Source organism: Tetrao urogallus (genome assembly GCF_951394365.1).
Source record: "Tetrao urogallus genome assembly, chromosome: 23".
Lineage (NCBI taxonomy): Eukaryota > Metazoa > Chordata > Aves > Galliformes > Phasianidae > Tetrao > Tetrao urogallus.
In genome coordinates this window covers 4,466,010-4,492,660 of record NC_136836.1, presented here as the reverse complement: position 1 = coordinate 4,492,660, position 26,651 = coordinate 4,466,010, and the positions used below count along the sequence as shown (strand labels likewise).

Below are 26,651 nucleotides of genomic sequence, written 5' to 3'. Positions count from 1 at the left end.
CAAACCTTCATAAGATTACAGACATTAAGCATATCAAGAATTGAGTGTTTCAAAGAGTTGGGGCTTCAGTATTCAATCAGTTGGTTTCTGCATAGAGCCTGCTTCAAAAAAAAACACTTTAGGATAGAAGATCTGCATTTTCCACTGGCCTGCTGGGAACACCAGGGTGAATCTTCAGCTCTAAGAAACATCTCAGTTCTTCATATTCTGTTTTAGTTTGTATTATTATCTCCAAATTAGCAGAAGGACGCATCTGTGGCCAGCTCTTAGAGCTGTCACTGCTATTCAGGAGCTTGAGGCAAGTCAGTAACTGCACAGACTGATTGTTCTGGGCTCTCTTGACAGAGGACAGTGATTCATATGAATTATTTGTTGTTATGAAAGTTACTTTGCAAAGTGAATGCTGCTTTGTTCATGCATCATTTCTTAACAATAGATTTATTGCTTCCTGTTTTACAAGGTCAACTGAACTTCAGCTTGAGACTTCAGTTAATTATTCCTCTTTCTTGGTCTCTTGGTGTAAAAAGACCTTGTAACAAAGTGTGGCAGTCTTACAATAAATTTGTATTTATTAAGATGGAAAATGGTTTATATCTGAAAAGACAAGAAAGAAGGAGGCATCCCTCCATCCTAGAAAGGAATATAAAGATTTCTTCCCAATTTATACACTCATTGAAAATGTTCTGTGAATGACAGTTTCAAAAGAGAGACTTAAATAGTTTGTTAAATCCAATGGCAGAGAGAACAGTAGATTGGAGATTAAAGAGGAAAATAATTGTCAGACCATTTGGGGCACAACTAAATGGGAAGTAGAAATCCTCACCTTTTGTTTTTCCCCCTTTCTTTCCTTATCCCATGATTATTGATATTTTCACTGTTAAAGGGAATTCATCCCCATATCCTGCTTTTGAAAAAATGGTTTAGTAAGTACTGTGCAAAAGCTCCCAGTTCCATCTGAAAGGATTAATTATACAACCTGATGTCTTTGTAGGCCACTCTCAAGACAAGGTACAAAATGTTTCCCAGTGTATTTACTTGAGAATTGCATCCCACTGCTTTACTAATGGGAAAAGGAAAATGAAGATAGGTACTAAGATCAGCAAAAAGAAAATCTCTGAATTAAATAAATCCACCATCTTACAGGAAATGTTTTGTCTGCCAAAGTGGAAAGGGGAGCGAGTTGCCATGAAACCAGTGTTTAATCTCTGGGCTCGTTTTTCTTTTTTTTCCTGTAGAGAAATTCTGAATCCAAAGGATGTAATCACTGCCCAGTTTGACAACACGAATTCCAGCAAGGATTTCTGCAGCCAGTCGTGTCTTTCGACGTATGAAATGAAAAGGAAACCTATTATTACTATTCACACTAACAGCATTTCAACCAAGTGCAGCATGTGCCAGAAGAATGCAGTGGTAATGGCAAACTTCTTTTCCGTTTAAGCTTCCTTTAAATCAGGGAACTTGCATTTTCTTTCTGTTCTTGTTAATATCCTTTCTTCTCTTCCAGATCAGACATGAAGTGAATTACCAGAACGTCGTACACAAGCTTTGCAGTGATGCCTGCTTCTCCAAGTTCCGCTCTGCTAATAACTTGACCATGAACTGCTGTGAGAACTGTGGAGGTTACTGCTACAGTGGGTCTGGGCAGTGTCGCATGCTGCTGATAGAGGGACAGTCAAAAAAGTTCTGCAGTTCGACATGTGTGACACTATACAAGCAGGTATATTTTGACACGGTGTTAGAAGAACATCTTTGGGAGGTTTTGGTTTATTAGCTGATGGTGTCCGTTGCTTTCATAGTCTTAAGATGCTTCCTTTGCCATTTGCTGCTTAGTTTTTGCTAGAAATGTTGCTCTGTTTCCCTTACCACTGCAAAGACAAGCTGAGTATTCCAGTGTGAGAGAAGACACAGTGGGACCACTTGGCAGCAGTCTGCTGTGGCACATTTGAGCCATCCTCTGAGGAGCTAACCATCATCTGACAAAGCACACAAACCTCACGAGCAAAGCCCTTTTGTCAGCCTTTGGGATTGCTCTGAGCATTGTGTGCTGTGACAGCAGTGGTGCAGTTTCACACCAGCTGCCTGAGAATTCTTAAAAATCAAGGGCAATTTAACTGTAGGGCATCACACTACGACACATCCTTCCTGACACTGAAAAAGAGATTATTTCTGAAATTATGTCTTTCTAAACACCTTGTCTCAGGCATGCTCTACAGCTTTATGGTCTTGGGTGCCTTAAGTAACAGAAAAACACGAGAGAGCACTTCGTTCTTGACCCATTTCAGCTGTGAAAATTGTAGCATTTGAACTAAGTGGAAAAGTGGTAATTAGTTGATCATTTTAATTGTCATTTTTAACTTCTTTAATATTTTAATTTTGATTTTAATGGTGTTGGGTTACGAAAAATACTAAGCTTCAGATGCATGACCAATTTTACTGTTTCCACAGAAGTCAGCTAAAATTACACCCTGTGCACTGTGTAAATCCTTGAGATCTTCAGCTGAGATGATAGAGAGCACAAATAACTCGGGAAAAACTGAGCTGTTTTGCTCTGTTAACTGCTTGTCAGCATACAGAGTAAAAATGGTTACTTCGTCAGGTAACTTTATTCCTTTATTCTGTTACAGACATAATTTCACGGGGCTTAAATCCAAACTTGGTCTTGAAAGTTAAGGCTGATGTTCTTTTCTGGGGTGTAGAAAGCAGTGTTTGTTTTAAGGGAAGGTGCTGAGATGGGAGCATAAGGATTTTGTAACGTAAATAAACCTAACGGTGACAGTGTAGCCATTTCAGCTTTGTTTATAGAGATCTGAGAGATGATAACAAACCTTAATGTATTTTCTGCTGGTGTAAGTGAAGGCCAAGGAGTGGGGGGGGGAGGCTTCTAGTGTCCTAGGGGTACTGGGAGAATAATGAAAGGATCTGGCAAACAGCAGCCACTGCAGCTGTGGTGTCTGCTTCTGTCTTGTGCCTTAGTGTGCACTTTGTCTTGTCATGCAGAACCTCTGGGTTCATATGCACGGTGCAAAACTATCTGCAGGGGGACTCGATGTTGACTAAATCACTTTTTCTTCTCTGTTTCACTCTCAGGTGTTCAAGTTCAGTGCAACAGCTGTAAAACTTCAGCCAACCCTCAGTATCACTTGGCTATGTCAGATGGGAGCGTACGCAATTTCTGCAGCTACAACTGTGTGGTAGCTTTTCAGGTGTGATATCTGGGATTTCTTCTTAGCTCGATTAATAGAGTAATAAATCAAATACCTGGGGTGTCGGGTAAAATACACAACTGTAAAATAAGGCTCTTTTTTTTGCTCTTCTGCAGAATTTGTTCAACAAACCTGCAGGAGTGAACTCTTCAGTCGTACCCCTGTCTCAAGGTCAAGTCATCGTAAGCATTCCCTCGGGGACAACGGTGTCAGCAGGTGGCACCACCTCCACTGCATCTCCCAGCTCTGGGAGCAGTTCAGCTGCAGCTGGTCTACAGAGGCTGGCTGCCCAGTCCCAGCAAGTCACTTTTTCCCGCAAGGTTGTAAAACTCTGGTGTCAGCACTGTAACAGATTATTTGCAACCAAGCCAGAACTGCTTGACTTCAAGGTAATAAAGACCAGGACTTCTCTGGCTTGTCTCTCTCGATCAGACAGCTCAGAAATTATAACCTATATGGCCGTGGTCTGTTGGTGCTGCTCTGTTGTTTGCTGTGATCTGCTGTGGGGGAATTTGGAACCGATTTTGTTATCATTCAATCGTTGTGAAAATTAATACTGAAAAACAGAAAACAACTGGAAAACAAAAACCCCACACTCAAACCATTACATGTCAAAATAAGCACATTCCTGATCCTTCGTCCCAGAGACGATCTTTTAATTCCTGCACAAAGCACATGGGTGAGGACTCGTGGCAGAAAATTCTGCTGTCTTTGCTGAAAATCTATTTGGACTTACTTTGCTGGTGCTGTTGATGATTTTTCAAGTGCATAAATATGCTGAGTTCTTACTATTTAGATGTAGTAACTGGATATGAAATATTGAAACCAAAACATTCTGACCGTGTTGCAGGGTAAAATGTTCCAGTTTTGTGGGAAGACCTGCTGTGATGAATATAAGAAGAGGAGGAGTGTAACAGCACTGTGTGAATACTGCAGAACTGAGAAAATTATCAAGGAGACGGTGCGAATCGCGGGCATAGATAAGCCATTCTGCAGTGAAGGTAAGAAAGAGCAAGGCTGTCTCAGAGAAATGGAGTTAGAAGAGTCTTGCCTTAAAATTATTTGTGATACTAAGGGAAACCTAATAAACCAGGTCAGAAAACTTTATTTTAGGCTTAGAAACCTGGAACTTCATTCACACTTTAGTGCCGTGTTTCAACAAATGATTCCAGAACCAGAAATGCCAAACACACAACATTTTGATCTTGAAGGATGCTTTTGTTATTCTGCTGTTTTTTCTTCTCTTAGGTTGCAAACTGCTCTATAAACATGACTTGGCTAAGCGCTGGGGAAACCACTGTAAAATGTGCAGCTACTGTTTGCAGACCTCCCCCAAACTGGTCCAGAATCTTTTTGGGGGGAGAATGGAAGAATTCTGCTCAGAAGAGTGCATGTCTAAATTCACAGTTTTGTTTTACCAGGTAAATAATAATGTCATATTCTCTATAACACGAAAGTGTTAGTGGAACTTCTGAAAGTTAGGAGCTGTGTTAAATGCCTGTGGTTGACCTCCGTGTCCCTGGAAGGTATTACATACACATATGAGAGATGAGTAAATCCTTCTCAACTTCGGAGTGGCAGTTTCATAAATAAAGAAAACCTGATATGTCTCTTGGGGGGGGGGAAAAACCTGAGTGTCGTGCTGCTTTGTGTCACACTGATGCACTCTTAAAGGTTTATTTACACTGTGTTTGCTGAGTGTGTTGTGAAGAGGTTGGTATGCATACATGCTTTGTTGCTTTTAACACACACGTTTAATTTCTCTCTCGCTGTTTTCCCAGATGGCAAAGTGTGATGGCTGTAAGAGACAAGGTAAACTCAGCGAGTCTCTGAAATGGCAAGGAGATGTGAAACATTTTTGCAATCTGCTTTGTATTCTGATGTTCTGTAAGCAGCAACGTACTTCTGACCTTCCAGCCTCAAACAACACAGGTAAAACGGGATGTGGCCAGCATTACCTCTTAATGTGTGTGATAATGATAGGAATGTTTCTTTGGAAACTCCATTCAGTGAAATTTTTAAGGCCCTCTGTTGGGGTGCTTGTCCATTGTAATTGAATGGGCTCAGTTTAAGATATGTCTTTTACTTCAGGCAGATTCAAACTTCCATAGGTATGAAATGATGTTGCTCATGAAGCAAACCTGTATTTTGATTTTAGGTATTAAAATAAGCACTTACTTTTCATCTGCTTTCCTAAAAGAGGAAGCCCATTTCAATAGGCTGAAATGTACTGATATCTGTTGAAGGCATGATAAATACTCAGCTTCCTGTACTTGGTAAGACAGAGATAAAGGGGAACGTTAATGTTCATTTAACAAGGAAAGTCAAGCAGATAAGTGCTTAGGTTTAGTGGCTGTAAATGTATGTTTTGATGTACGACTTGGTTGCTGGTTCTGTGTTGTCAGTAGGCGTTGAAGACTTGCATTTTCTGTGTCATTAAGTGTTGATTCTTCGAGTATCAGTTCTGAGGTTAATGTATGCTGTAGCTGTTTTGTTGCTCATTATTTCAGCAGGTGGAATGGGGAGGAGGGTGGGAGTGAAGCCCACAGGAATAGGAACTGTGAGTTTCTGTAGGGAATGAAATGCAAAGGGAAGAAAGGAAGAAAGGCGCACAAAGACAGGAAGAGGAAGCGAAACAAAGGGCAGAAATAGCACTGATCCTAAAGAGGGGCATGTTCTCCCAGAGAGTGATGGTGACTGCAACAGTAAGGTACCCATTAAGCAATAAAGAATATTAACTGGCAGTTTATAGTATGCACCAGGCCATACTATATTGAATTCTGTGCTTCTGCTTCGCTTGGTGGGGATTGTTTTCTTTGACTAAGAGTAATAAGTAACTAAGAGTAACTAAGAGTATAAGTAACTTTTTACCTTCAGGCCATGATTAGACTGTGTGACACTCCTGATTTTGATCAGTATGCTTGGCTGTTAGTAAGGAGGTGGCTCAGAACAGTATTTGTCATGAAATGCAATCGTGATGCTTTTAAGTAGGAAGAACCTAAAAGTTCCTCTGCAAGAGTGTCATAAAAATCCACCCCATTCATTACTTGTTAGGATCTTGAGGATGGTGCTGAGCACAGTGGGACACCTGCTTCTGTTGTCTGCTCAGTGCTGCTCTAAGACACGTGCTACTAGAGACAGAAAACTGCTTTCATACTGTGATAAACTTCTGAAAAGTCTCAGTGAATTGAAAACAGCTGAAGTTTGCTCATGGATCCAACTTCTATTTGAGCTGGAATCCTCCAGTTTGACACACTCTCCTCATAAAGCAGGCTTTTTCATCTGGAGATAAATCCGGAGGGTGGATGTTGTTTCAGAAACGCCGTTATGTCTGTCATCATATTGCTTACTGCTGTTTTCTCCTGTTCGTTCCATCCAGCAAACCCTTCTACAGCACCAGCTTCCTCGTCAGGCCCTCCTTCTTTGAGGAAGGATTCAACCCCAGTCATAGCAAATGTGGTGTCCCTTGCGAGCACCCCTGCTGCCCAGCCCACGGTTAACTCCAACAATGTTTTACAGGGTAGGACTGTTACAGTTGATTTCTCTATTTTTAAATCTCTATTCCTGGATGTTTGTATTTGCTCAGGGGTCTTTTCCACTGAGGACAACGGCTTCTTCATTATGCTTCATGTCTTTGCTGAGGGTTGCTGTCTTGTCCCTCCTTTACCTACGTGTAAATACTGATGTAGGTCTGTTCACTTGCAGTGGGGAATGAGGTTAAAGGAAATTCTTTTTCCCCACCTGGCAGAATGTGGGCTGTGGTCTTTGATAAGTGCACAGACTAATCCTGTGTGTTGCTTTTTTTTATCCACAGGAGCAGTCCCTACAGTGACAGCAAAAATAATTGGAGATGTAAGTTTTACAAGAGACTATTTTTCTCACTTTTGTCCAGATTGTATCAATAACAAGTAAAGTATCCAATATTTAGCACCTTAATTTTGTTACTATTTTTCCTGTGATTGACATTTAAGATTCGTCCAGCCTGCAGTTACACACCTTATCCATTTTTAAAAATGTGTGATGTAAAAGTTCCCATGTGTACAGTGATGGGTTGGTTTGATGGCTTAGCAAGGCTTATCAGACTGTGGCTCTTGAGATGGCAGCAGCTCTCAAGCACTTTGTGCATGGCTTTTGTACTGAAGGCTAATTTTTGTGGCCAGAGGTGGGATGTGATGTCAGAAGGGCTGCTGTGGGAAGAAGGAAACCAGCGTGGGCTGCTGGGACTGATGTTATCCACCTCTTGCAGCTTAGCTGTTCTTCCCCACTCCTTTGTAGTGTGGTAGTGAAGCTATGGGGAACGGCTGTCACTTCTTATATGTGACTAACTCCTAGAGCTCCTGTTCTTGGGCTCTTTGAGGTAGGTGGTGTACATCTTGGAACTCTCTTAAATTAGGAAGATTTTGCTGTGTAGCTTGTTGTTTCTGGGAGATTGGCATCCTTCCTTTTATCTGGAGGGTAATTTATGGATTAGAGTATCATTTTTTTGTAATGAAACAGATCGTGTTGTATGAACGCATGACTGGAAATTACTGTTGGCAGAACACAAAATTAATGCAAGCATAGAAAGTCAGTCTGTGTATAATTAGGAAGTGATACTGCCAGCGTTTGTGTTCAGTTTTTTTCTATTCCTTTGCAGTGATTTCACATTGATTTACTGAAGGTTTTTTGAGTATATGTATCAGCCAGTATTTTTGTCATCAGGAGTATCTTAAGTGCTGATCTTAAAATTCTACTGCTGATAAAAAAGAAGTTTATAGAGGTTTGACTACAGAAACCAAATACCCTCTGAGATCTGTTTTTCGCTTTGCAGTAAAATAAGTTGATGTGAAGTGCAGAAAACACCAAATGGATCACACCAAAAAAACACCAAATAGCAAGCTATTTTCTGGGAGCTTGTAAATTTAATTAACAAAGACAGTTTGAAATTGTTCAACATTTCCTAGCAGAGGACAAGTATGAATCAATACCATACTGCAACCAATGCTGACTGTGCCCTCGTTTATATTTTTCCAAACAGGCAAGCACTCAGACAGATGCCCTGAAACTGCCATCCTCACAGCCACCTAGGCTTCTGAAAAACAAAGCATTGTTGTGCAAGCCAATCACACAGACCAAGGCCACCTCATGCAAACCTCATACACAAAATAAAGAATGCCAGACAGGTATGTGTTTAATCTCCAACCCATTTTATAGAAGCCTGTAGTGCAGTCAGCGTGTGTGATTTATGCAACAGACTGTTAGTAGTCTCTTCCTATGGTCTTGTAGTTAGCTGTGAGATGACTGTAATAGCATTTATTTGGCTGCAGACCATAGCATTTATTTCCTCTCCCTTCCCTTCCACCTTTCATGTATTTGGTCACTGTGCTGCTTATTTCCAAACTGTTCTGTCACTGTTTGTTCCAGCAGTGCTGACGTGCAAGATGACTGTGAGCAAAGATGTACTGTGCCCATTGAGTGACAAGCAGAAGTCACTACTAGTGGAACACCAAGCAGTTGTGGTGGACACTCTGAAGTGTGTGAGGGTCTAATGGTCACACAATTGTTGTTTTGTTTTTCATGTAACAGAGGAAGAAGAAGTTCAACCCAAAATCATTGTGGTACCTGTTCCTGTACCAGTGTTTGTGCCAGTACCCCTCCACCTCTACACACAGTACACACCAGTTCCACTTGGGATGCCAGTACCTGTAAGTTATGCTCAAGTTCACTGAAGAACTGGTTTGCAGTTTTGGTTTTGATTAAGAGCCGCGTGACTGGGCTTTGTGATTAGTCACATGAGTGGTGTTTGGAGTCTGTGAAGCCATTTCCTTATCACCTACTTCATTATATCAAAACACCAATTTGTAGGGTAATTGCAGAGATGACAAGGGCTTTTTTGTCCTGGAGTTATTTGAAATTATGTGTAGTCCTAAAAGTGTGTAAGTAAGATTAAATAAGGAGAATCTCCCTTGTGTGTTTGCTGCTTCCCTTCATCCCCAAACAATCTCTAATAATTTCTGCATGTCTGTGTAGGTACCTGTTCCCATGCCTTTCCCAACTACTTTGGATAATGCTGATAAGATCCTTGAAACAATTCAGGATATCAAAGAGAAGATTCCCATAAGTCCATTTGAAGCAGATCTCCTTCAGATGGCAGAAATGATTGCAGAAGATGAGGAGAAAGACAAAACACACTCTCATGGTGGTATGTGGTGCTTTTAAAAGGGAACTAAATGCAGTGAGATAGAGGGGTCCTTTCCTCATGCTAAATAGGCAGAGAAATGGGTGTGTAGCCTCTGTTACCTGCAGAGCTTTCTGTGTCTTTGCCTCAATCCTAGGTGCTGATTTAACTTACATTGGCAGTAACAGGTTGCTAGTGGAAGTAATCTCCAGACCAGTACATCATGCACTGGCAGGAGACAAAATCAAGAAGGCAGAGCAGCTGCTTTACAAGAATATTTTCCTGTCAGGCTCATTATGGTGGATTCCTGAAGGGTGATGCGGGTTAGAATGTGTTGGAAAGCAGTCATACTATGCAACAGAAGTGGAGCAAGCTGAAAAGAAATGAACAAAATACTGCATTTGCCTACAGATGACTGCCAGTGACAAATATGGAGGGATGAAAATAGAACATGGTTAATTCTTTTTCTCCCATAACAGCGTGAGCTAGGAGAGAGCTGTTATAAAACTGTAGTGGGGGGTAAGGTGTGGAAGCACTGTGACCTCATACATGTATTTTTTTGGCATTCACAATAGTGTATTAGTTGTGTAGGCTGTAAATCATTTGTAGATGAAAGTTTCCTTCTTTCTCTAAAGGCTCTCAAACATCTGAGCATGAGCTCTTCCTGGACCCCAAGATGTTTGAGAAAGGTCAGTTTGACTTTTTCTTGCAAAGGGACTTTGATCCGGGCATATCTTCAAACCCTTCTTTTTGTCTGTCCTTTCCTGTAGCACGTGGTATATCTGACTGCTCTCATTACAGACCAAGGTAGCACTTACAGTGGAGATCTAGAATCAGAAGCAGTATCCACTCCACACAGCTGGGAAGAAGAGTTGAATCACTATGCCTTACGATCAAACGCCCTGCCAGAACCAGATCCAGAACCCAAGCAGATCTCCAAAGGTGAAGTGGAACAGGACCTGGAGGCAGATTTTCCATCAGGTCTGTATAACACTAAGAAAAATACACACAGCTTTGGGTCAACGTTGTCTGCTTAAGAGGGGGTTTATGTTTTCATTCAGTTAAACTGGATATTTAAAGCAGCAGCAATACGTCAGCTCTACTAAAATTCACTGTGTTTTTACAATATTATTGCTATCTTTACAGACAGCATTTTACAGAACCACTGTTGAGAGTAGCACATATTCTTGCCTGACTCTCTTCAATGGATCAGTTTTGTTCCTAGCTATAATCCATGTTAGTGGTGCAAAAGAATATCAATTCATCTGGATGAATGCAGCCACTGTTTGGGGGTGGGGCTTTTTCTTCTGAGTGCATTTATTGCCCAGTTGTTCAGTCATGAAGTATTACATGAGTATACAGATGTAATTGGAGTTGCTGGGGTACTTAGTGTTTTTACATGATGCTTCTTCTCAGGCTTGTTAAATCATATAATTTAAATTCTTAATGGTGTTGATTTGACTTCAGACTCATTTGACCCTCTCAGTAAGGGACTGGGTTTGCATTCGCGTTCACGAGCAAGACGGAGGCACAGAGATGGCTTCCCCCAGCCAAAAAGACGGGTAAGAAAGTCCTGTGGAGTGTTAATGCCTTGCACTTACAGCAGTAATGTTAGATGAACCCCTGGAAGTAAAAACAAACTATTGAGCCAGGGTGGAAGTGAGAATTGAGTTTAGCTGCACGGCATTTTTTCCTGTTCTTCGTGATAAATACTTTCTTCTCTTCCCTGCATGTTAAAAAATGCATGTGTATACCTTCACCTCCTCTCACGGGAGTAGCATTTTGTTACCATGTCAGTTTATTGCTCTCTTTATACGAGGTGAAGTGAAGCATCCATGGATGAAGTGCTTACTAAGCTTTTATTTGCTTTGCTTTCTTTGTTTTCCTGTAGGGACGAAAGAAGTCTGTAGTTGCTGCAGAGCCCCGCAATCTGATGCAGGGCTCCTACCCAGGATGCTCTGTTTCTGGGATGACCCTGAAGTACATGTATGGGGTGAATGCCTGGAAGAACTGGGTCCAATGGAAAAATGCACAGGAGGAACAAGGGGACCTGAAGTTTTCAGGTAAACAGGAATAATTGGCTGAATAACTCGGTATAATATGTTTGTCAAGACAAAATTCAGTTTTAAAATAGCCATAAGTAGACAAAAGTTTTCAGAGCATCTTGCATTTAAAAATCTCAGCCTTTCATTGCTTTCTTAGTTGATCCATTACCTTTCAAAGCAGGCTCTGAAATACCAGATTTCAACACGAAATGTTGGTCTTTTAACCTCACGTGTGTGTTTGTTTGCATGCACTAATTCTTCACTTCTAGAACAGCTGTTTTATGCAGCTGCAAAGCCCTTACTAAGCTGTTAGTAGACCACACTTACAAGCTGACTACACGGACTTGGCCCTGTCTTTCCATCTCTAGCTCATACATTCACAAAGTATTTGTCAGCATCAGTGTTTGCTGTAAAAAGCTGTGCACCACAGTGTTCTTTCTGAGCTGCTGGAAACAAACCTTCCACAAGTGCACCCATTCTGTGCTGCACTCTGCCTGAAAGTACCTTTAAAAGGCATGAATTGTTCCTTGGGTCTCACTGGGGTGATAGATAATAATGACAATATAAATGTCACTTCTGCTTGTTTTTCTAATTATGGATGTTTTTTGGGTTTTAGTTCTTGTACAAAAGCACAGCCCCACTCCTGGGGTTTGGCACTGTCTGACTCCCCTTTTCCCTGGTCTCAAGTCTGTCTTACATGCTCACACTGAGTGTTTTGTGGGCAAGTTTTCAGAGTGCAGCAGAGAATTTGATTTAGTTTTGTAACTGAGCTTTTTGAGGACAGTGGGGAAGAGAGCAGGCAGTATTAAATGCTTCTGCAGTGCATAGATCTAGGTGTGGCAGAGCTTATATAAGAAGGATCCCAAAAGGGAAAATGCTGTTTAGAATGAGCTCTGCTTTCTCCTCTGTCATTACACGAGAGCAGCTGGTTTTTGTTTTAATCACGTGAATGGTGGGCTTTTCTCATAGCTAAGAAAACAAAGGTTACCAACAGCTCCAGGAAACGATAGCAATCCCCACAGCAAGGTTCCCTGTTCAGCCCCAGGCAGTCGCTCAGCAGTGGAGTGGCCAAGCAGTCATTTCACTGCAGATTCTTTGATCGATTCTCTGTGCTGCTTCATTTTCTGAATCTCACAGCCCTGTAAATTCTCCATTCCTTTTCCCTTTAAGGAGTCGAATTCTCTGTGCTCAGCTCGTGCCCAGAACTACTAGGAAATATTCAGGATCTTTTTCTCACTCAAGGTTCCCCTGAGTCCAGCTGTGAAGGATTTGCCAACCCTGCTATGCCAGCCCAAGTACAATTACCATTGCTGCACCTGATCTTGGATGCAGCGAACCCCCTGGTGTTTAAGTGTAAAGATTTAATCTCTGGAATAAAGATATTTCTTTCATCGTGTTCTTCACCGCAGTTCGTCCTGTGAAGCTCAAGGAGGACATTCTCTCGTGCACTTTTGCTGAGCTGAGCTTTGGCCTGTGCCAATTTATTCAAGAGGTGCGGAGACCGAATGGAGAAAAATACGATCCTGACAGCATCTTATACTTGTGCCTTGGAATTCAGCAGGTAAACCACAATCAGGATGCTGCAGAGAGCATACAAACTTGTAGTGGCCTTCTAGGCTTCATACCCATAGTCTCAAGTAGCTGCTTGTTTTTTGTAGAGGTGAGAACGTATCTTTTTGTGCTTCTTTCTTAGTGTGGCTTAATCTCTTACTCTACTAATTTGTTTTTTGATCAGAGTAAACAAACCTCTTCTGTACTTGGGAGGAATGTGAGGTGGAGGGCTTGACACAAATCTTTAGGTTTGGGACTGTATTTGCCCCTTTAATGTATAGGAAAGAATTGTAGTAACCTGAGGTTCCTCAGAAGAATTTGATTTGTGGTTGAATGCTGTAGATCTAAAATAGCTGCACAGTGCTCTTCTGAGATGTGAGTTTGCATGGAAGAGATTGCCTGGCAAAGGCTGTGCTCATTCAGTAGCTCTATTTCAGCAGCTCAATCTGCTGGGCTGCTTTTTCAAGAATATTTTAATACCTAGAGGATGGTGATTTTTTTCAGAAGAGAGCTCTAGAGCTGGGAATAATGAAAATAATTCTGGCCTGGATCTCTCATTTCATACCAAGGAAATCCCAGTCCATGCAGAAAATCTGATGTGGTATCTTACTGAAGATTTCAGCAAAGCATTTTGGACCATAAGACACTCAGACGTAGGAAGGGTGAAGCATCTGATGTCCTGTATCTCTGCAATGTTATGTATTCATAAATTACATGTCTTCCTTTTTTTCTCTCGTAGTACCTGTTTGAGAATGGTAGAATAGATAACATTTTTACCGAGCCCTATTCCAGGTTTATGATTGAACTTACAAAACTTTTGAAAATCTGGGAACCTACAATTCTTCCAAATGGTAGGACAATTATTTTATTTTGTGTAGCTGCATGACAAAGCCTTATTATGAGTATTTTTCTCAGTGCCATGAAGAAGGGTGTGATCTGAGGCATTCACATTAGTCTCCTCTTTCTCCACCATGCAGTTGTTTGTGGTAGACTAGAATCATGGGTTGTGTGTCTGTCTCTACCAGTTCTGGGTTTCACTTAAAGATTCCTTTCCCTCCTTTGATTGATCTCTCAGCCCCTTTAAAGGCTTCCCACTCCTGCAGTCAGTGTGTTGGTTCTCTTTGCTCAAGTTTGAGCTGATCTTTTTGAATGCAGAATTGCATGCAGTGTTTGAGATGAGTTGCTTGGAGTGGAGCTGCAGAAATATTTCCACATCAGTACTGGAAATACTTCTGATCAATCAGGATCATCTGAGGAGATCATTGCAGTCTTGTCTTAACTCCTTGGCTCCAAGTTCTTCTCACCTCAATCACATTAAGAGTTCCCCAATCCTGCAGATATCATTAATTGTCCTTGAAGGATATTCATGCAGTTTATGAAGGTGGTCAGAAGCAATATGAAGATGTAAGATCTAAAGAATGTCAGTGAGCACCTGAAGCTGTCCTTTGCCACCAAAACATGAGTGATACCAACAGCTCCATAGATGGATCTGAAACTGGCTTTTTGTTCACAACTTCCTGCTGGTGCAGAAATAACCCAATTACTTATAGGCAGCTGTGGACAGTGGAGTTTTCTTGCAGACCAAATCTTTCATCAGCCTCAATTTCTCCTTCCTAACTTAGGATGATAAAACTGGGTGATCTGTGTATAGAGATGGGGTATTTTAAACCCGTGCTCCATGCCCCAGGAGCTGGATGTTCCTGCAGTCAGCTGATTTAATGCAATTAAAACTGAGCGAGGTTCTGCTGATGTCTGTAATCTTCCTTTGTATGCCTTTGTCCGTTCATCAGGTGTAGAAGATGGTGCTGTTCCACAGCTTGGCTCTCCACGCTCCCTCTATGTCCTTGCATGCAGTGCTCTGGGTTTTATGTTGCAGTTACCTGTGATAGATCTGATTTTGTTCTAATGCACAGTTGGTTCATGTACAAAGTTAGCTGGAAGAAGACTTAAATCATCTCTGACAGAATCTGCCAATGTAATTTTACTCATTTCTGTGTCCTGCTCTGCTCATGTATGAGGGTTTGCTTTGGGAAGATGGGGAAAATCTCTTAGATTGCCAGCAGCCTGTAAAAGCCATTACATTCCTTTGTAACTGAGCATGAGGAGCAGTCCTAAAATTACACAGGTGACACTTTGTCTTTCTCTGCACATTGTTTCTAGGTTATATGTTCTCAAGAATAGAAGAGGAACACTTGTGGGAGTGTAAGCAACTGGGTGCATATTCCCCCATAGTTTTACTGAACACGCTGCTATTCTTCAACACCAAATACTTTCAACTAAAGAATGTCAGTGAGCACCTGAAGCTGTCCTTTGCCCACGTCATGAGGAGGACCAGGACCCTGAAGTACAATACTAAGACAACATATTTACGGTTTTTCCCACCCTTTCAAAAACAAGAGGTAGAATCAGGTGAGTGGATGCTTTGTGATCGCTTCAGTTTCTGCAGTCATGTTTCTATGATCTCCTCCTTATTTGAAAAGGGCAGGGGAGAAAGGCATAGAATAAGCAGAGCTGTGCTTAGTTTGGTTTCTGCTGTTATCTTGCACTTTCTCCTTCACTCTGGGATGATTTAAAGAGAAACAGTTTGAAGGCAGCCACCTCAAGCAGTGTGTTTCGAGGTGTTGCAGAGTCCAGTCAGGCTGCTGCTGAGCTCTGTGTAACCTTTCATGTGCTGCTCTTCTCTGAACTCGAGCGATGCCATTTTTGTGTGTCCAGATAAACTCTCTGTAGGCAAAAGGAAACGTGGAGAAGATGAGGAGATTTCAACAGCAGTGGAAATGGCTGAAAATGCAGATAACCCCCTGAGGTGTCCGGTGCGACTCTATGAATTTTACTTGTCAAAATGGTAAGTGATAGAACTTCATCTTTGATCTGCACCTAGATTAGAACAGGAATTCAGGCAGCAACTCTCCTCAGTCATCTTGTTCTTTGTGAAAGAAGGTAGGAAAAGTGTGATTTAGGCAAAAGTGGTGATGGCTCTTGCTTGCTGAGATGTGAGATTAATTTTTATTTAGCAGTTAGAGACCAGCAAGGACACAGACACAAATCATTTTGCCTTTCCTGCTCGGTATCAACTTTAGGTAGATCTGTGAGCAGGTGGGGCGTGGTGTCCCTCAAAGAAAAGACACCAACAGAATGAAACAGGATCTCATTAGTGTCAGCTGCAACTCAAATAGATCACCCTCCAAAATGCACCTAGTGAGCTTCCTGCAGAGTCCCATGGCTCTGTTTGTGCCTCGCAGCTGCCCCGACTCTGTTGTATCTTCCTCGTATTTGCTTGCATAGCTTTAGATGTTAGCTGTCCTTGGGCTGAGAAGGATTTCCATGTTCCTCAAGGAATATCAGCTCCTGCAGAGCTCTGCAGTGGCACGAGCTGCAGTGAGTTCGCTTTGCTGTTCTGATGTGAAAGCACCAAGGCCAAGCAGGAGGGATCCTTGCTCTGGAGGACTTTGTCCCTTCCTTCCAGCACGGAGATCTGATGGTCAGTTTGCCAAGCAGATGAGCTCCCGTTCTGCAGCAGGAGAAGCAGGCTGGGCTTGAGTTCTGCTGCTCCTTCCACATTTATTGTCCCAGAGCTGTGGAACGGAGGGATGGAAGGTTTTGTTTAGAGATGGAATGGCAGGCACTTCTGTCAGTCATACAAAGACTCCGGTGTTGGATGGTTGGTGTGGCTGACACTGCAGCTGAAGAGCTGCAGGAAAGAAGTCACTGAAGTCTTTGTTTCTTTGTAAGCAGCTGGAGCCAAGTGCCTGGGAGCAGCTTAAATGTCCACAGAGCTGAAGAGGGGAAACCAATCCCCTACCAGAAAGATTCTGATTACACTGCTTCAACGGCAGTGTTGTGACCTCAGTGTGACTCCCGTTTTCCTCGTTGTTTCTCCGTGGCTTTTTTCTGAGCGAGGCTTTTAAAGCTGCCTTCTGTGATGTGTTTTCTTCTTCCATTGACAGCTCCGAAAGCGTGAAGCAGAGAAGTGATGTGTTTTACCTTCAGCCCGAGCGCTCCTGTGTACCCAACAGCCCCATGTGGTATTCCACATTGCCCATAGACCCAGGGACTTTGGACATCATGTTAACTCGCATTCTTATGGTGAGGGAGGTACACGAAGAACTTGCCAAAGTCAAATCAGAAGATTCTGATATTGAGTTATCAGACTAACTGAAGTGGGATGTTTTCCTTTGAAGCACCAAACTGTGAATACGTCCAGCTTTTGGAAAATGTGTATGAAATCAGCCAGGATCGTGTCACCTACAGGCATATTTGGAACCACAGCGGATGTACAAACTGGAACTGGAAGGAGACAAGCTCCATAAGCTGCAAGAAGCAACGTCCTGTGGCAGGCAGCCACGAATCCTCTGAACAAATTCAAGTTGAACTAACCTGTTTGAGTGGTGCATAAATCCTTTATCTGTGTAGGGTTTAAAAAAGAAAAAAAAACAAAAAAAAAAGATTTTTTTTTAAGAAAAATGGTCGTGGAACATCTCCCATAACGGTGTCAGGCTGTGGCTCACGTCACCTCTCAGCCTGCTGGCTGGCAGTCCTTGCTGCCAAAGAACAGTGGAGATCTTGGAGGTCTTCACGGGAACAGGAGAGGATTTGGTGGTATGGAGAGAACCAGGCGACTTCCGTGACAAACACCAACAAGCTTTTGTAATGTTTTTTAAAGCCGGGATCAAACGCTGGCAGGCAGAGGCTGAGCAGGGAGCTGCTGAAGCCGTGGCTGCGGTGCCAGCCTTGCTGTCAGCCCAGGGCAGCAGCTCCCAGCCGAGCTGTGCACAGTGCTGTAGGTCAAACCTGAGAGCATCGCCTCTGGGTTCCCTATGGGAGGGGGCAGCCGTGGGGCAGGAGCAGCAGATCCTTTACCTGCCCCCAGCTCTGCAGTCTGTCGATTCTAATCTAGCAAACACTGAGGTGCGTGGACGTTTTTTTTTCCCCTTGAGGCAGCTTTCCTTTCTCCTCTCTCCCCACCCCTGTGGTTTTGGTTATTTCAGAGGGCAAATCCCCAGGGTTACTCGGACAAAGGGACGTGCACTCTTTCTCTTTCCACCCTTGCAGTGTGTGCAGTGTTGTCCGAAGGACGCAGTATTACTTCTGACAGCAGAACTGTGGCAGCCAGCAGCCCTGTGTGTCTTTCCCACCCCACGCAGAGAGGTGCAGAGGTGTGATGCTGGGAAGTCAGGAAGCCTCTCTGGAGGCTTGGCTTTGAAGAGAAGAGCTCCCACCTTGTGCTGAGAGGACAGGACCTCATCAGATGCTGTCTGTACCTCCATACATAGCTGTGTGTTTCTGATGACTTAGCGACCACAAATCCATTGGAAACCCAAACTCTGCAGAAGAGAATGGTGTGGGTTTTCTCTAGTTCTGGTCAGCTGTCCATCTGCTGTAAAACAGGGGTCTGACATTTGATCTCGTCACTACAATTTCAAGAGGTGAAAATCGACAGCCTTTCGTTACCTTTTTCGTTTCGTTTTTCGTTCGTTGGTCGTTGTCTTTTTTTTTTTTTAATTATTTTTTTTTAGCGGTAACAAAAGTAATTTAACAAGAAAAAAAAAAAAAGAATAAAATCAGAAAAGTAGCCTATTGACGTCGTGTAAACTCGGTAGTCCTGTCCCTTGCCTGTAACAGATTTCACTGATGTATTTTTTAATACAGAAAACTTATGTGAAAAGTAAAGCTGCCCCTGGTTGTGTCTGCTCCAAGCCCACCGTGTGTGTGTGTGTGTGTGTGTGTGTGTGTGTGTGTGTGTCCTGCTCTGCTCTGCCATCCTGGGCAGGATCCTGGTTCCCTTGGCTGTCGTCCATCCGTACCATTGCAGAAGCTGCCCCGGCTGCTCGGAGGCTCGGTGGAGGTTGGTTTCATGCTCTGAACGCTGACCTTCCCTCCCCCTTCCCTGTAGTTTGAACGCAGGCACGGCGTTTTGTGCTGGGATGCTTCAGGGAAAAAGGAGTTCAGTGACTGCATGGCTGGGTCTGTAGGGGGTGGAAAGAAGCCCGAGCTGCACTGGTGGCAAATGGAGCTGTGTCTGAATCTCAGTGTCAGGAGGAGGGAAGGAGCCAGGAGCTGCTGCATAACGCATTCGGTTTGCCCTGTCTGGAGCCCGTTGCTTTTTTGTGAGCACTTCTGCTTATGGTGATTTTATTTTTCCAGGTACTTAGAATGGAAGGGATTTGCCCTCAGCAGGGAGAGGTGAATCCCTAAAAGCGTGGCTGGCTGAAGGCAGTTGTTCCCCATGGTAAAGAATTCCTTTTATCTCATGGCTCTGAGGCAGACAGGGCTGCTGGGTGGTGCAAGGATCAGAACAGATGCTTTCGGTTTCCATTCCGGATTGAGATCCGCCCTGGGCGCTGTGCTGAGGCTCCCAGCCCTTCGTGGTCACGCAGGTCCGAGGTACGGAGATGACGCAGCAGTGCTGGAGCTCTGAGCGCTCAGATGAGGCGGTTTGGGACAAGAGCTGAATCCCCTGCTGGCCGTGCAACGCCGCGTGTTGATGGTGTAAGCTTTGGGGGAGGAAAACCTCGTGTTGGAGAGGAGAGAAACAGCCACATGAGAGCAAGAAGGGCGACACCTCGTGCCTATGGCTGTCCTCCCCCATCCCCGTGCCTTCCACTGCTGCAACCCGCCTGGCTGCGGCTCAGCGCACAGAGGCGACGCTGTGGCTGTTGGCTGGGGAGGACAGGCGGCGTTTCTGAGGGTGTTGCTGCAGGGAATTGCAGCGCAGGGGTCGTGCAGAGCAGTCAGTGCTCGCAGTGTCGGTTCAGAGGTGCTCAGCCCGGTGTCTGTGGGTGGATGGAGGAGCCTGGAGGCGTTCGGTGTCGCAGTGAGGTGCAAAAAGCGGCTCAGTTACGATAGGAATTGCTCTGCCAGCTTGAGAATGAAGGCAGGCTCTGGGTTTCTCTGGCTGTAACCTCCAGCCAAGCGACGTCCCCTCGGAGACGCAGAGTGAAAGGGCACTGCAGCCCCTGCCTGTTTCCTGCAGGGAGCAGAGCCGTAGGGCCGGGTGCTGCAAAACCTTTGGGTTCGGTTGCTGACTGGGGGAGGCCTTTCAGCCCCGTGAGCAGCGCAGAATTTTGGGAGGAGGTGGTGAACGTGAGCACAGGGCACAGCTGGGACGAACAGAAAGCGTTCCTGCACCCAGCACTGCAGCTCCATCTGTCCTGCATCTGCAGGAAGGGTCGCTGAGCTGAGCTGCTGGTTTCTCAGCAGAGATTTGGGTTGCATTGAAGGAAAACCAGGAGTGCAGGAGGTGGTGATGATTCACTTGGAGGGAAGGAGGGCATTGCCACAGGAAGCTCTCGAGCTGGACGAGGCATCGAGCACCAAATCTCCGCCTGCCCCCCATGCGCACAGACGCTCGGCAGCGCTGCAGTCACACCCAGCTGTGGAGCCCCTCACCCTTCTCTCCCTATTTATCTGGAAGGCAAAGCACAGCACTCAGAAAGGCCTCTGAGAGCCACAGGGGCTCCTCCCTCTCACCCAGGGCTTGGTAGCACCGCTCTGCCCCCTCCCCTCTGCAGCCCAGGGCCTGACACCACTGCTGTGAGATGGGTGATGCCTCCCCTGCGCTCCTTTGCCCCTCTGTACCTCGGTTGCACCCCTCTGTAAATTGGCCAGACTTTCCTACCTCGTTTGGGCATTATGAGGCTAAATTCCATAGGATGCTTTGCAGCCCCGTGATGAAAGGTGCTATAAAGCTGCAAAGCGTTGACTTCACAAGATTCAAATAGGTCGCCAGTGCATCATAACCTATATGAAAAAGACTTCTTTTTCTTATATGAGAATTTATAGAGTTCAATGTATGGTATTAATAAGTGAATTCCTGAGACCCCCCCCCCCCCAAAATAGTTTTTGTTGGAATCGTATCTGTATTCTGCAAAAGTGATTAAAAATCTTTAACCTTAACCCGAGTGTGCAGCCTCGTTTCCTGCGTGCTGTTTCACTCCTCCAGCAGAGCTCCCCGATCCCTGCCCCACACCGTGGATAACGAGGCTCTCCCTGAGCCCTGCGCCCACCTTTTCCATTTCCTTGGACCGCAGGACCTGCGTGCCCCCAACCCGGCCCTCCCGTCCCCCCCAGGACACACACGGCCACCGGTTCGGTTGCTCTGCCGTCTCTTTATTGATCTGTGCGATGCGCTCCCGTTGCCGATCACGCAGCGGCGGCCGCGCCGTCTCTCGGCGTTTCTGAGCTTCTCCATTCATCCCTTAAGGGATCTTCGATCCGATCAGCGCACCGAGCGGCCCGAACACGGAGGCCAACCCGAGTTTGACACCAATGGAAAGCCCGGCGGCTCCTGCAGGGACAGAGAGCGGCCGATGCGAGCGCAGGGCGGAGGCAGCCGAGAAGCTCCGACCCGTTCGGCGCCCGGGCGGCACGGAGCGCGCTTCCAAAAGCGCAGGATCCCTTACCCAAACGGATCCCTTCCTCCACCCAGGCTTTGTGCCACCCCCCAACCTTTCGGGTGAACGAAGCCGGCCCGCAGCCCCGCGCTCACCGACCGACTGCAGCACGGCCACGATGCTGCCCGCAGCCACTCCGCCGCCGTTGGCGATGGCCGCAGCCGACATCATCTTAGCGGCTATGGAGCCCGCGGTGATGCCGGCAGCCGTGAAGCCCAGCGACGAAACGGTTAACGGGACGGCCACGAGCACCGCTCCTGCACCGGGACATCGCCGCGTTAACGCAGCCCTGCCGGCTCTGCGCCCGACGGAGCTGCGGGATCCCGCGGGGTGGCGATGCCCCGATCCCACGAGGCAGCCGATGGCCCCGGCCCCGAGCCGCTGCTGCTCCCCCCATCGCACCGCCAGCCCTCACCTGTTGCAATGCCGCACCCCATGAGGGAATGAATGATCGGTTTCACGGCTGAGAAGGAAGAAAGGAGAGAAAGCGTTGCTCGGCTCTCGCAGCCCTGCAGCCTCAATCCCCCCCCCCCCCCCCCCCCCCCCCCCCCCCCCGTTTCCCGCAGTACCTGCCGCCTGTAACATCCTCACAGCACCTCTGAGCACCCACGGACCCACGAAACACCAGCGGAGCAGGGAGCCCAGAACTGAGCGCAGCGATCCCCGTGCTGTGATAAGAGGCGGGGGGGGGGGGGGTAGTAAACAAGCGATGATGTAAGGAAAGTGAATTTCCAGGAAATCCGTCTGTTTGCTTTCGGTTTTGCTAAGTTTTCTGGATCGAGCCCAGCGTTTAACCCTTGCCATGCCGGTTCACATTGCTGTGCCGGGGGGGAGGGGGACGGCGGCAGGGCTGGGCGCCGCCTCGCAGTGCAGCACACGGCCGGGGGTGGATGGGGCAAAAGGCAGGAGTCGGGGGGGTCAGAGCCTCCCGTCTGCGATCGTTGCTTTATTGAGGTCTGACAGCGGTGAAGCTCTGCACTTCTGGATGAGGAATGGTGGACGTTCCCAGCTCCTCCCCCTCTGCTCAGCAGCTTCAGAAAAACGCCCCAACCCACTCCTTCCCAGCCCTCCCCACGCCCCATTGCCCGCTCCTTACCCTCTGCGTCCCCTCCATGTCCCCAGGCCTCGTGTCACCTCCTGCCGCCTCGTGTCACTGTGTGCCCCACTGCAGCTGGTTGAAGGGGACCAAATCCAGTTGTAGTTGATCTGGTTCCTTTTTACCAGCCCCAGGGACGCACCTCTCCGTCGCTCCGCAGAGGCCATCAGAGCTGCTGGAAGTGACGGGGTCCCAGCACGGGGGTCCCAGCCCAAGGATACATACTTCTTAACATTCCATAACGCCGGCCGACTCCATATGGGCATATGAAGAAGTATGTAGGGTTGGGAGGAAGAGGCAGCAGGCACAGGGCTGCTCCTGGAAGCAGCCCCAGCCCGCAGGGGCTTCCAGCACAACCTCCAACCTGCCAGGTGTGCTCCATCTCTTCCCCATCTCCACTCATCAGCACCAACCCCAATGGCACCCAGCTGCAGCCAAGCACTCATTAACCCACCCCAGGCCCTACCAGGGTCCCTTCTTTCCCACAGCTGTGCTGGCTCACAGCGCCCCCCCCTCAGCACCTCTCACTGCACTGCAGTCAGGGACAGGAATGGGGGCACAGCACCAACCTGCATCCCCTCCTTTACAAGGCTGGGATCATGCAGGAGCCCTCGATCCCCCACAGCATCTCCTGGCACAGCAGGTTGGGGGCACCTCTCCCAATGTGGGGATTTGGGAGTGTGTCTGGGATTGGAAACCACAGTGAGGGGTGGAGGGGGCTCAGCAGACCCAGCGCAGTGTGACCACAGCCAGGGCATGGTGCTGGGAGGGGACGAATATGACACCAGCTGGGCTGTGTTGTGACCCCAATGACCTTCCTATCCCTAATCTCAGAGCTGGAGCACTGCATGGGAACACAGAGACAGGCCCTGTGGGGCAAGGGGGGCACAGGAAGCCTCTGTGGGGCTGTAGGGGCACCCAGTGCGGCCGTGACTCAGCGCCCCGTGTGCTGCAGCTCTGCAGGAGCCAGAGACAACCAAAGCAGCAGAGCCTGGGGGTGCCCTGATCCCCCCCAGTGCCATGGGACTGCCCAGAGCCACAGACACCGTGGGGACACGACTCCCAGGGGCCGGGTCACCAAGCTGGTGGCAGCTGGAGATGCGGTCCAGTGCTCCCAAAAGCATTCTGAGGGCATCCTGTGGCTGCGCTGCAGGGATGTCCCTGCTTTACCCCTTTGGCTTTTCCAGCCCTGAGCTGTGCTGCAGGGGTGTTTTGGGAACTGTGAGCCCACGGCTCTGCCCACAGCTGAACCCCCACCATCAGGATGTGGGGTCAGAACCGTCTCATCTCAGACAGATCAGCTCCAGTCGTCCCCAGGCACATCTCCCAGCCCCGCAGTGCTGCTGGCCCCCAGCCCTGGGGTCACACGTGGCTCCGTCCCACAGCTCAGCCCTGCAGCCCCCAGCCGAGCTCTCACGGTGACCTTGCAGGGCAGCACCCAGCACTGCGCTCACCCCAAAGCCCCCACATCCGTACCTGCACAGTTCCAGGCATGAGGGAAAACGGGCTGACAGGGGGAGGCAGCGGCACGGGGGGGTGCTGGGGCTGCCCGTGGTGTCCCACACGCTCACACAGCACCAAACAGCCCCGGCCTGGCTATAAAAGGAAGCATCTTTTTTGCGTGCTGTGCCCCAACCACGCGCCCGGCGTTGGTGGCCTCACCAAATGTCACTGCTCAGTCAGTGCATCGCCCCACAACAACCGGGCTGTGGGCACGCTGCCACCTGGGGGGTCGTCACGCTTATCTTTGGCCATGGAGCATTTGAGGGCCCACAGTGCCATGCTGCTTCGCCATGTGCAGGGCTGAGAGTTGGGCATCCCATCCCATCCCATCCCATCCCATCCCATCCCATCCCGCAGCATCAGGCATCCTCGCACCACACGCCCGGTGGTACCCCAGCCACCCAGAGCCACCCCCACTCCTCCTCCTGCCCTACACACGGGAACCCCCCTCAGCCCGGAGCTGTGCCCACCCAGCTGCCATCAGCAGAGCCGCGGTGCTGCGAGCAGCGGCCGCATCCCCACCCGCGCGGTTCTGCCTTCCAGCGGCGCTCGCTGAAGGTTAAACGCCGGCAGTGGGAAAAGCCCCGCAGCGCCCCGCGCCCACTCCCTTCCTGTCCTCCCCCCCCCCCCCCCCCAGCACTCACTGCCCTGGAGGCGCCCGGCGCGGAGCTCCGGTGGCAGCGGCTCTCCGCGTCCCCGCCAGCTGCACGCCGCTCCCGGTGACTTTGCCATAGGACTCCTCCGGTTCGTCCGCAGGAGCTTTGCAGCATCCTCCGGTTCAGCTGGAGAAGTTCCCTCACCGGAGAGGGAGGAGGGAGGGAGGGATTTAATGCAGCCCCCGCCTGAGCTGCGGGTGCCGCCGGGCTCAGGCGAAGCCCCTTCGGGCACGGCCCCCTCCCCGCCCCGCGCTGGGCCGCCGGGATGCGGCTGTGCCCGACGACGAGCATCTCCCCCTCGGGGCCGCGGCCACCTCCTCCTCCCCCCGCGTCCCCCGGTTGTCCCGCAGCGCCCGCAGCCCTCGCCCTGGCCCAGCAGAGGCGCGGAGATCCCACGGGGCGCGACGGCTCAGACCCAGCGGGGATGCGGACACGGTGGGCGCGGGGATCCCGAGCGGAACGGGGACCCCCGGCAGAACCACCCGGCTGAGCCCGGCACGGCGGGGCTTTTAGGATCACGGCGCAGAGCGATGCTGCTCTGCCCACCCCGCTCATCCCCCCCGGCCCTACCTCTGTGCGGGGTCAGCACGGGGACCCCGCGGTGCTGCCCATCCCGGCACCGACGGGCAATGCACGCCCCGCGGTGCGGCTGCCCCGGGTGGCTGCGCTGCTATTTTTGGCAGCCTCCGAAGAGCTCCTCTCGGGCTATTAATAATGAGAGTGCGAAATTCGTTTGGCCTCTCCTATATAAGGAAAGGTAGAGGCTCAGAGGCAGCTAAATATACTGGCGCGTGCGGGAGCGAGTGGGGAGGCTTTGGCACCGGGTGTGGAAAAGGGATCGTTGGAACAATGGAAAGACAGAGCGAGCTGCGCAGACGGACGGACGGACGGAGGGATCCCCGGGGTGCCCGCAAGCAGCGCCCGATGTCCCAGGGCCGCGTCTCTGCGGCAGAAGCACGAAGGGCAGAGCAGGAGCGGCCGGGATGCGCGCAGCACCGCGGTGCCACCAACACAGCCGCGTCCTCCCGCACCTCGGCCCCACCGCTGCCCCACTGCTGCCCGCAGACCTGAAAGGCCCCGACAGCTCCCAGAAGGGACAGCAGAGATCCGGGGAATCCCAAAGACAGGAAGGCAGTGAGGAGCGGTGCCAAACCCACACGGTCAGAGCAAGGACAGCGCGGGCAGAGGGGTGAGAACTGCTCTCAGCCTGAGCTCCACGAAGAGCCCTTTTCTGTTCTCCTTCTAATTCCACCTGGGTGAGGTGGTGGGAGTTAAGAAAGCAGAGAGATGAGCAGCGCCAAAACACCTCCCCTCTTCATTCACCAGAAACACTTGGTTGAAAACAATTACGTTTAGCCTCGATCCAATTAACGCTGCAATCAGGCACCGTGAAGCAGAGCTGGGCAGGTTGGGCGGCCCGCTGGTATGCAGAGGAGTGAAGGTTTGAGAGCAAACTGTTTTAAAACTGGATGGCAGCGTTTGCCTCCATCATCTTAACGAGGGTTCAAAGTAAATTTATGTGAAAGGAAATAAAACCAGAGGCTCCGAGCGTTTGTCCAACAGCCGCCTCCGCCTGTAACTTCCACACATGGGTGTCTCTAATTGTGAAATCATAATGCATAGCAATGCAGAAACCTTCCCCGTGCAAGGTCAGAGAGGGACCACAGAGCTCGGGTAGCAAATGAGCAACGCTGGTGGTGACGTGGAGGGGGGAAGAGGGGTTTGGGAGGAACGCGTTCACTCTCACGCGCGGCCCCGGGGAGCCGCGTTAAGGGCGCGTTGTGTCACATCGCTGCAGCACGGCAGGGTTCTCCTCGTCCTCCTGCCCAGCGCCGGGCCGCACTCTGCACGCCGTGCCCCGTGCGGTGATGCCGAGGCACTGAGGGTTAAACGGCAGCGCGCTCCGGTGCCGCACGGTGAGGGAACGCCAACGGGGAGCGCTGCGCCGTCACAGAGCCGCGCTCGGCGCTGACAGATGGCCACGGAGGGAAATCCTGAGCGGGGAAACGCCGCAGCAGCTGAGCGACGCACCTCAGCCTCCGTGTGC

At 48.4% G+C, this 26,651-nt stretch overlaps 2 protein-coding genes across 2 annotated transcripts in view; one reads left to right on the top strand and one right to left on the bottom strand.

The window, feature by feature from the left end:
* Positions 1-17,111, top strand: part of LOC306954823 (zinc finger MYM-type protein 4-like) — a gene marked incomplete at both ends in the record, with an annotated part of 32,581 nt that extends 15,470 nt beyond the window's left edge. The window contains 22 exons of the mRNA XM_079546003.1: positions 1,236-1,410; positions 1,505-1,717; positions 2,446-2,596; positions 3,088-3,203; positions 3,320-3,592; positions 4,054-4,204; positions 4,452-4,624; positions 4,985-5,135; positions 6,583-6,723; positions 7,018-7,055; positions 8,221-8,365; positions 8,769-8,887; positions 9,213-9,384; positions 9,996-10,049; positions 10,162-10,341; positions 10,828-10,922; positions 11,252-11,423; positions 12,815-12,966; positions 13,696-13,807; positions 15,117-15,365; positions 15,672-15,801; positions 16,904-17,111. Of these exons, the coding sequence (XP_079402129.1) occupies positions 1,236-1,410; positions 1,505-1,717; positions 2,446-2,596; positions 3,088-3,203; positions 3,320-3,592; positions 4,054-4,204; positions 4,452-4,624; positions 4,985-5,135; positions 6,583-6,723; positions 7,018-7,055; positions 8,221-8,365; positions 8,769-8,887; positions 9,213-9,384; positions 9,996-10,049; positions 10,162-10,341; positions 10,828-10,922; positions 11,252-11,423; positions 12,815-12,966; positions 13,696-13,807; positions 15,117-15,365; positions 15,672-15,801; positions 16,904-17,111 (3,370 nt within the window). The remainder of the gene's footprint in view (positions 1-1,235; positions 1,411-1,504; positions 1,718-2,445; positions 2,597-3,087; positions 3,204-3,319; positions 3,593-4,053; positions 4,205-4,451; positions 4,625-4,984; positions 5,136-6,582; positions 6,724-7,017; positions 7,056-8,220; positions 8,366-8,768; positions 8,888-9,212; positions 9,385-9,995; positions 10,050-10,161; positions 10,342-10,827; positions 10,923-11,251; positions 11,424-12,814; positions 12,967-13,695; positions 13,808-15,116; positions 15,366-15,671; positions 15,802-16,903) is intronic.
* A 3,942-nt stretch (positions 17,112-21,053) lies between these two features.
* On the bottom strand, positions 21,054-21,957 carry LOC306954883 (interferon alpha-inducible protein 27-like protein 2A). The gene is made up of 4 exons (XM_079546082.1): positions 21,919-21,957; positions 21,765-21,812; positions 21,445-21,606; positions 21,054-21,243 (listed from the first exon to the last, which is right to left on the bottom strand). The coding sequence occupies exons 1-4, from the start codon at positions 21,932-21,934 to the stop codon at positions 21,155-21,157; spliced, it is 315 nt and encodes a 104-aa protein (XP_079402208.1). The 5' UTR covers positions 21,935-21,957; the 3' UTR covers positions 21,054-21,154.
* Positions 21,958-26,651: the final 4,694 nt, after the last annotated feature.